This window comes from Cherax quadricarinatus, chromosome 62, assembly GCF_038502225.1.
Source record: "Cherax quadricarinatus isolate ZL_2023a chromosome 62, ASM3850222v1, whole genome shotgun sequence".
In the NCBI taxonomy this organism is placed as follows: domain Eukaryota; kingdom Metazoa; phylum Arthropoda; class Malacostraca; order Decapoda; family Parastacidae; genus Cherax; species Cherax quadricarinatus.
The window spans coordinates 6411966-6421965 of record NC_091353.1 but is presented as its reverse complement, the minus strand read 5'-3'; the positions used below and the strand labels follow the sequence as shown (position 1 = coordinate 6421965).

At 41.3% G+C, this 10000-nt stretch overlaps 1 protein-coding gene across 2 annotated transcripts in view; it reads right to left on the bottom strand.

Moving 5' to 3' along the window:
* Positions 1 to 2426: 2426 nt before the first annotated feature.
* LOC128687274 (uncharacterized) overlaps positions 2427 to 10000 on the bottom strand; it is a 76692-nt gene continuing 69118 nt past the window's right edge. For both annotated transcript variants that reach the window (XM_053774642.2, XM_053774641.2), the window contains exons 2-3: positions 9744 to 9860; positions 2427 to 5673 (exon numbers count right to left, since the gene is read on the bottom strand). In XM_053774642.2, coding sequence (XP_053630617.1) covers positions 3938 to 5662 — 1725 coding nt within the window. In that variant the 5' untranslated portion in view covers positions 5663 to 5673; positions 9744 to 9860 and the 3' untranslated portion in view covers positions 2427 to 3937. The remainder of the gene's footprint in view (positions 5674 to 9743; positions 9861 to 10000) is intronic.

Genomic DNA, 10000 nt, shown 5'->3' with positions numbered 1-10000 from the left:
TGAAACTCCCAGAGCGTTCAGGCAAAAGAATGTCCTCAAGGATAATTTGTGTGTGCTGTGGAGGGCAAACAGTGAGGCATGGGTCACTAGGGACTTTTTCTATAACTGGTTACACCATGCATTTGCCCCCAATGTGAAAGATTACCTAACTGAAAAGAAATTAGACCTTAAGTGCCTCCTGGTGTTAGACAATGCCCCTGGTCATCCTACAGACGTGGCAGAGCGACTTTATGGGGACATGAGCTTCATTAAGGTGAAGTTTTTGCCTCCTAATACCAATCCTCTCCTGCAGCCCATGGACCAGCAGGTTATTGCAAACTTCAAAAAACTGTACACAAAAGCTCTGTTTGAAAGGTGCTTTGTAGTGACCTCAGAAACTCAACTGACTCTAAGAGAGTTTTGGAGAGAGCACTTTAATATCCTCAATTGTGTAAACCCTATAGGTAAGGCTTGGGAGGGAGTGACTAAGAAGACCTTGAACTCTGCTTGGAAGAAATTGTGGCCAGAATGTGTAGACAAAAGGGATTTTGAAGGGTTTGAGGCTAACCCTGAGAGGATTATTCCAGTTGAGGAATCCATTGTGGCATTGGGAAAGTCCTTGGGGTTGGAGGTTAGTGGGGAGGATGTGGAAGAGTTGGTGGAGGAGGACAATGAAGAACTAACCACTGATGAGCTGATAGATCAACTTCAACAGCAAGAGGCCAGACCTGAGGAAACTGGTTCAGAGGAGGGGAGAGAGAAATTGAAGAAGTTGCCTACTACAAAGATAAAGGAAATCTGTGCAAAGTGGCTTGAAGTGCAAACCTTCATGGATGAAAATCACCCTCACACAGCTATTGCAAGCCGTGCTGGTGATTATTACACTGACAATGTTGTGAAACACTTTAGGGAAGTCATAAAGGAACGAGAGGTACAGGCCACTATGGACAGATATGTTGTGCGAAAGAAGTCCAGTGACTCTGAAGCTGGTCCTAGTGGCATTAAAAGAAGAAGGGAAGTAACCCTGGAAAAGGACTTGCCACCTCAAGTCTTAATGGAAGGGGATTCCCCTTCTAAACACTAACACTCTCTCTCCCCTCCTCCCATCCCATCAATCATCACCAGATCTTCAATAAAAGTAAGTGTCATGTAAGTGTGCATGCCTTTTTCAGTTTGTGTGTATTAAAATTAACATTTCATGTGGTAAAAAAATTTTTTTTTCATACTTTTGGGTGTCTTGCACGGATTAATTTTATTTCCATTATTTCTTATGGGGAAAATTCATTCACATAGCGATTATTTTGCATAACAATTACCCCTCTTGCACGGATTAAAATCGTTAACCGGGGGTCCACTGTATATATATATATATATATATATATATATATATATATATATATATATATATATATATATATATATATATATATATATATATATATATATATATATATATATTCAAGAAATTTTGCAAACATGGTGCATTGTACATAATGTATTTATTGTTTTATGATGTGATCTGAAATAAATATATTTTTATAATTAGTATACATATATCTCATCCTTTACTGTCGTAATGAAGCATTTTAGTGATTTTGTTTTTAGTGCACTGCATAGCACCTAAATGCTGTATAACCCAAGTGGGTTGAGCACTTAGTTCTGATTGTAACTATAATAATATGTAATAATAATAACAATAGAACATAAAGCATGGTAAATTATCATGTTTTTACTGCCATTCTATCTTGCATTGTCATTGATTAACATCTGCACTCCCCTCAAGTCAGGTTCCTTGATGGTGGTGAGGGGCTCTTGATCTAGGCCCCTCAAGTCAGGTTCCTTGATGGTGGTGAGGGGCTCTTGATCTAGGCCCCTCAAGTCAGGTTCCTTGATGGTGGTGAGGGGCTCTTGATCTAGGCCCCTCAAGTCAGGTTCCTTGATGGTGGTGAGGGGCTCTTGATCTAGGCCCCTCAAGGGAGGTTCCTTGATGGTGGTGAGGGGCTCTTGATCTAGGCCCCTCAAGGGAGGTTCCTTGATTCTGGTGAGGGGCTCTTGATCTAGGCCCCTCAAGGGAGGTTCCTTGATGCTGGTGAGGGGTTCTTGATCTAGGCCCCTCAAGGGAGGTTCCTTGATTCTGGTGAGGGGCTCTTGATCTAGGCCCCTCAAGGGAGGTTCCTTGATGCTGGTGAGGGGTTATTGATCTAGGCCCCTCAAGGGAGGTTCCTTGATGCTGATGAGGGGCTCTTGATCTAGACCTCTCAAGGGAGATTCCTTGATGCTGGTGAGGGACTCTTGATCTAGGCTCCTCAAGGGAGGTTCCTTGATGCTGGTGAGGGGCTCTTGATATAGGAAATTGGATCTGTGCTCCAGTTCCCTGAATACCTTCCATCTCCCCAGGTACTGTATAATCCCTACAGGTTTAGCGTTCCCCCATAATAATAATCATATTTAACATCTGCATTTCTTTTATTCTCTCATTACAATAGTCAATATCATAATGAAATTAAATACTATTATATGCAGTGCTGTGACAGATACACTGCTGTCAGGATATATTTCACCAAAACACCACATTTATCAAATATTGCTTTTCAATTATGATTCATTCAAGAAATTTGCTAATTGACCCATTCAGATTTTGCTTTTTTGTGTTTGTGTTAAAATAATAATAATTTACAATTTTTGCCATGCAGGTGTCATTCTTCACATTGAATTGCTTGAAGGCAGGTGCTGTAATACTCTTCAAAAACTGATTCAAGGTATCAGCAACTGCCTTTTGCCTAAACTTCTCCACCCTCCCCATTTTCCCTGGTGCTAAATGAGCTATACAGGTTTAGCACTTTTTTTTTTTAACAATTCGGCCGTCTCCCACCGAGGCAGGGTGACCCAAAAAGAAAGAAAATCCCCCCCCCCCCCAAAAAAAAAAAATTACTTTCATCATCATTCAACACTTTCACCTCATACATAATCACTGTCTTTGCAGAGGCACCCAGATACAACAGTTTAGAAGCATTTATAAAGATATATAGCATATCCCTCCAAATTGCCAATATCCCAAACCCCTCCTTTAAAGTGCAGGCATTGTACTTCCCATTTCCAGTACTCAAGTCTGGCTATATAAAAATAACTGGTTTCCCTGAATCCCTTCACTAAATATTACCCTGCTCACATTCCAACAGCTCATCAGGCCCCAAAAAGCATTTGTTTCCATTCACTTCTAACATGCTTGCTGGAATCCAAGCCCCTCGCCCACAAAACCACCTTTACCCCCTCCTTCCATCCTTTTCATGGATGACCCCTACCCCACCTTCCTTCCCCTACAGATTTATACGCTCTCCATGTCATTCTACTTTGATCCATTCTCTCTAAGTGACCAAACCACCTCAACAACCCCTCTTCAGCCCTCTGACTAATACTTTTATTAACTCCACACCTTCTCCTAATTTCCACACTCTGAATTCTCTGCATAATATTTACACCATACATTGCCCTTAGACAGGACATTTCCACTGCCTCCAACCGTCTCCTCGCTGCAGCATTTACAACCCAAGCTTCACACCCATATAAGAGTGTTGGTACCACTTTACTTTCATACATTCCCTTCTTTGCCTCCATAGATAACGTTTTTTTGTCTCCACATATACCACAACGCCCCGCTCACCTTTTTTTCTTCATAAATTCTATGGTTAACCTCATCCTTCATAAACCCATCTACTGACATGTCATCTCCCTTCTCAAAAACATTCACTTCTTCCATACTTCCTCTCTCCAATGTTATATCCAATTTTTCTTCATCTAAATCATTTGATACCCTCATCACCTTACTCTTATCTATGTTCACTTTCAACTTTCTACCTTTACACACCCTCCCAAACTCATCTACTAACCTTTGTAACTCTTCTTTAGAATCTCCCATAAACACAGTATCATCAGCAAAAAGTAACTGTGTTATCTGTGACTATTCATGAGCATTGCTAATATCACCAGGCTCTTCCATTGACAATATTTTATTCACTTTACTCCTAAAGCTCTGTAAGAGTTCAACATGCCAGAAATTTTCTCTCTCATCAGTGATCAGTTCATCTATTATGGAATGTATACTTTGGTGTCCCAAGCTCAGTTCATTTATTTTTTTAGTATGCTTCACCAAGAGTTTTGCAGGCTCACTCATTCCTCTGTGAAGATCATGTAGGTTGTCCTGCTTTTTCTTAACCTCTGTTTTTATTTGAACTAGTTTGTTCATTAAGTTATTGTATGTGTCTTCACTTTGACGAGGAACTCTTCTTTCCCAGATATAATGTGTATCAGCTTTGTGCTCCTTCATTTTGTGAGTGCATGGAGGACTTGTACAATTTTGGCTGCTAACAGCATCTGAACAGCTTTCTTTCCCTCTTCTCATTAAAAGTCCTGTGGTTAATCCAGCAGTTAAACCAATGAGAGTTCCAATGCCTAGACCAATTGCAGCTCCTATTGGTCCTCCAAAGATACCCACCTCAGCCCCCAGTATTGCTCCAGCACTTACTGAAGTTCCAATTCCCGTAACAGCTGCAGTGCCAACCCCAGTGCCAGTGCCAGCCAATGCAGCTGTAAGATTACTTGGATCTATACAATCTTTTATACATGTTTGTTTACAAACATCACAGTTGTGAACGTGATGTCCACTACTTATCAAACACTGAACCTTTTCCATTTCCTTAAGTCTTTCTGCTTGGTTTTCAATATTGCTTATTTCTGCATTATGAGCATGAATTGCACCTTTTAGTATATCAATTTCCTTCATAAGGTTTATAATTGTAACTTTGGTTTCTTCAAGATATTGTCTTTCCTGCAGAAGGTCCCTTGTTCTTATAAGGCTTACTGGAGTAGAATTTTGTAAATCTTCAAAAAATTTGGTATACTCCTCTTCCATTCTTCTCCATCTGTACCTAAGAGCTATATGCGTATCACTCTCAGGGTTACCATTATTTGAGACATACAGAGGCCAGTTGTCAAGTTGGTAAACACTGACAAACTGAACTTCGGCACATTTTACCACATCAATAACTGCTGTAGCTTCATCTGAAGCAAATGTAGCCAGAAGCTGTGTTATATCACCAATATCATTCCCTAAAACAGATTTGAACTCTTTCAGCATTTGTATCTGGTATTTTGATATCCTGTTTTGATTTGCTTTAGCTACTAAAGCAACACAGTTAAGGTCATCTATACCATAATTGGTTGTTAGGAAAGCTGTCAGTCTGTCTATGGTGACTCTCTCATGGTCTTCCCTGGTGTCGCCAAACCCTGGTGTGTCTATCAAGATATAATTACAGTAATAAGGCATTCCAGGTTGGTGATACACTATATAGGCAGTGATGTATTCTGTTTGACTCTCTACTTGGAGACTATTATTTAAAACCTGATCTTTCAACTGCAACCTAAAATTATCTTCAAAGCTGACACCAAACAGATGATTGATCATAGTGTTTATGACGCAGGTTTTCCCGACACCTGTCTCCCCCAGCAGGAGAACTGACTTGGTGGGTCCATTATTATCAGGTCCAATGGCCACCACTTGTATCTTTTTGTCTTCATCCTTCTCAATGTCTTCAGTTTGTATCTCATAAGTTATAAACCCCTCCTCGTTATTCACCACTGAGCAATAATTCCTTATTTTATTCTTCAACTGGGAATCCATCATCATCTTCCACTAATCTGTAAAACATTGAACCAGTTAACCATGTTATATTTTCTTAAATTCAAACACAAAATTTAAAATTTTTATTATATTAAGTATATAGATAATGTAAATAACAAAAAATCACAATACTGCGACTGGAACAGTACACAAATAAGCTGCACATAGGGGAGAGGAGCCAGTATACAGAGGACAGGAAGACAGAGACAGGACAAGGAGAGGAAGGAAGTGGAGTAGTAATAGAGGCAATGCTGGTATTAGACGTAGTAGTAGTAGTAATTATAATAATAATAATATTTATTTCTACATGTACAAGGTATACAGACCATAGCTGACATCAATGACATACTACTATATAGAAAGCCCACTTTTTATGCAGAGCATTTCCCGAAATTTAGGTCAATTTTGTCCCAGGATGCAACCTACGCCAGTTGACTAACACACAGGTACCCATTTTACACTGATAGGTGAACATGGACAGCAGGTGTCTTGTGGAAGCACATCCTAATGTATTCCAGCCTTACTGGAGATTCAAACTCCGGACCTCAGTGTGTGAGCTGAGTGACCTAGCGATCAAGCTATGCAGAGGAAGTAGTGATAGTGGCACAAATGACATGTAATAAAATATGTTAGGTGCAAAAGAAAGCCACAAGCATCCAATTCATTTTGAGCAAACTGACCCTAATGCTTAAAAACTACTTAAGAACTAGACATTACTTAGAATTTCTTAAATCTACAAAAAAAAAAAAAAAAAAAAAAAGAGAGCAGTAGCTAAATGAACAACAGGACAATTTAAATGTTTGCATTAACATTTCAAACTAATTCAATGATCTTCAGTTAAGTAGAATTACTTAAGCAGTTAATTATTGTTATACGATAATAAGAAAGGAAGCGAATGTACGAAAGGTACATTAGTGTCCATTTTTTAAAATGTTCAATATGGTGATGTGGGTAATGTGTTCAAGATAAAGAAAATCAGACTAAAGGAAAATAAAACATCAATCAGGCCGTATTTCAGGTAATGTAGCTACCCAGAGAAAGAACTCACTCTTAAGTCAAAATTTGCAGCTATTCAGAATTTCCCAAATCCTGTGCTTGCCTTTATTGTTGTTATAATTAAAAAACTAACACTAAACCCATATGAGTCATACCGTTCATAGGACTGCAGATCTAGTACGATCTATCATGGGTTTTAAAGGATTTTTATATTTTCAGAATCCTGGAAGGCTTGTTTTGTTTTTCCTTATCTGATGGTGCCGCTGCTCTTTGCTGACTTGAATGATTCCTTAAATTGATATTGATTTGGTATGTCTGTTCAAGCCTCTGGGTTAAAATTCCAAACAAGTAGACCCCCTGGCTGTCTTGAAGACCCCCTGGCTGTCTTGAAGACCCCCTGGCTGTCTTGAAGACCCCCTGGCTGTCTTGAAGACTCCCTGGCTGTCTTGAAGACCCCCTGGCTGTCTTGAAGACTCCCTGGCTGTCTTGAAGACCCCCTGGCTGTCTTGAAGACCCCTGGCTGTCTTGAAGACCCCCTGGCAGCCTTGAAGACCCCCTGGCTGTCTTGAAGACCCCCTGACTGTCTTCAAGACCCCTGACTGTCTTTAAGACCCCTGGCTGTCTTCAAGATCCCTTGCTGTCTTCAAGACCCCTGACTGTCTTCAAGACCCCTGGTTGTCTTCAAGATCCCTCTGTCTTCAAGACCCCTGACTGTCTTCAAGACCCCTGAGTGTCTTGAAGACCCCTGGCTGTCTTCAAGATCCCTTGCTGTCTTCAAGACCCCTGGCTGTCTTCAAGACCCCTGTCTTCAAGACCCCTGGCTGTCTTCAAGACCCCTGTCTTCAAGATCCCTGGCTGTCTTCAAGACCCCTGACTGTCTTCAAGACCCCTTACTGTCTTCAAGACCCCTGACTGTCCTCAAGATCCCTCGCTGTCTTCAAGACCCCTGACTCTCTTCAAGACCCCTGACTCTCTTCAAGACCCCTGACTGTCTTCAAGACCCCTGGCTGTCTTCAAAATCCCTCGCTGTCTTCAAGACACCTGACTGCCCTCAAGACCCCTGGCTGTCTTTAAGATCCCTCACTGTCAAGACCCCTGTTTCAAGACCCCTGACTGTCTTCAAGACCCCTGGCTGTCTTCAAGACCCCTGACTGTCTTCAAGATCCCTCGCTGTCTTCAAGACCCCTGACTGTCTTCAAGACCCCTGGCTGTCTTCAAGACCCCTGACTGTCTTCAAGACCCCTGGCTGTCTTCAAGACCCCTGGCTGTCTTCAAGACCCCTGACTGTCTTCAAGATCCCTCACTGTCTTGAAGACCCCTGTCTTGAAGACCCCTGTCTTGAAGACCCCTGACTGTCTTGAAGACCCCTGGCTGTCTTCAAGATCCCTCGCTGTCTTCAAGACCCCTGACTGTCTTCAAGACCCCTGACTGTCTTCAAGACTCCTAGCTATCTTCAAGACCCCTGTCTTCAAGACCCCTGGCTGTCTTCAAGATCCCTCGCTGTCTTCAAGACCCCTGAGTGTCTTCAAGACCCCTGACTGTCTTCAAGACCCCCTGGCTGTCTTCAAGACTCCTGTCTTCAAGACCCCTGACTGTCTTCAAGACCCCTGACTGTCTTCAAGACCCCTGAGTGTCTTCAAGACTCCTAGCTGTCTTCAAGACCCCTGTCTTTAAGACCCCTGGCTGTCTTCAAGATCCCTCACTGTCTTGAAGACCCCTGTCTTGAAGACCCCTGTCTTGAAGACCCCTGACTGTCTTGAAGACCCCTGGCTGTCTTCAAGATCCCTCGCTGTCTTCAAGACCCCTGACTGTCTTCAAGACCCCTGACTGTCTTCAAGACTCCTAGCTGTCTTCAAGACCCCTGTCTTCAAGACCCCTGGCTGTCTTCAAGATCCCTCGCTGTCTTCAAAACCCCTGACTGTCTTCAAGACCCCTGACTGTCTTCAAGACTCCTAGCTGTCTTCAAGACCCCTGTCTTTAAGACCCCTGGCTGTCTTCAAGATCCCTGACTGTGTTCAAGACCCCTGACTCTCTTCAAGACCCCTGGCTGTCTTGAAGAAGGAGCTGAACACACAGATAAAGTCAGTATGTGACCATACGGGCTGCTGCTCGTACGTTGGTTTACTTGCAGCCAGCAGTAACAGCCTGACTGATCAGTCCTTGATCCTCCACATGGCCTGGTCATGGACCGGGTCACAGGGGCAATGACCCCAGAAACACCATCCAGGTATATCCCAGGTAAATCTTGCCTCTCTCACCTCTGCTGTCCAGCACTGAATGACCTCTGTAATTTTAGCAGTTTCCATGGATATTATCCATACAATAATCTGTGACAGCAGTTCTTGCTCGATGTTGATGAATTACTAATATACAAGCAATTTTAGTTTAAAAAACAATGTTCATCCATTTTTTGAACAGTCTTGAATTATATGAAGAATTTCAGGCAAACTAACCCTACAGTCTTTATTAATGACACTTTTGAGTTTTTTTTTTAGGTTTTCCTGGTGGGTAATTTATAGTACTATATTATATGATAATTGTACTTATATGTACCTGTCCTTAAATAAACTTACAAGCTTACTGTATATTATAATCACTTATTTCCAGGTTGGCTGCAACTTAAGTAAGTAAGTAAGTTTATTCAGGTATACACAAATAGTTACATAGATTATCATACATAGCAGCATATGTGTAGAGAACCTAGAATAACACAAAAAAGTCAGACAGTGACTTATTTCCATGGTGGAAGCTTAAGTTTATTTAGGTACACATAAATAGTTATATAAATTATCATATATAGTAACACATGTGTAAATTATCATATATAGTAACACATTTGTAAATTACCCACCAGGATAACCCGAAAAATGTCATAAGTGGCTCAGTATACTGAGCATACATGGAGATGTTATTCCTTATTTCTACTGTCTTAAGTATTGAACTAGCCCTTCATTCTCAACCGTGGTCTTTACATAGAGGATGTTTGTGGGTTTATTACTAGTCAGGTCAGTAATGCATGTCCAATCATTGTGGAATTCAGACTAGAACCAGCCTTCCCCCATTCTAGTTACTTGAATTAATTCTTACGTACCTCCATGGGCAGTTGTGAACAGATGGTTGCACTGTAGATCTCTGGCAGTGGGATGTAGCAAGGCTCCTCTATATATAGCCCCAGTGTAGAAATGTGCATTCCACACACTTGAGGTACCTACGTGGAGAAGTGATAAGTCGTGGCAGATCTTGAGATACCAGTATGAGTCATGTACAACTATCTGGTACACTAGCGAAATATCCTTTATCACGATGAAATGTATCTAATTCATGTGTTAGAAAATGTTTTTATTTATT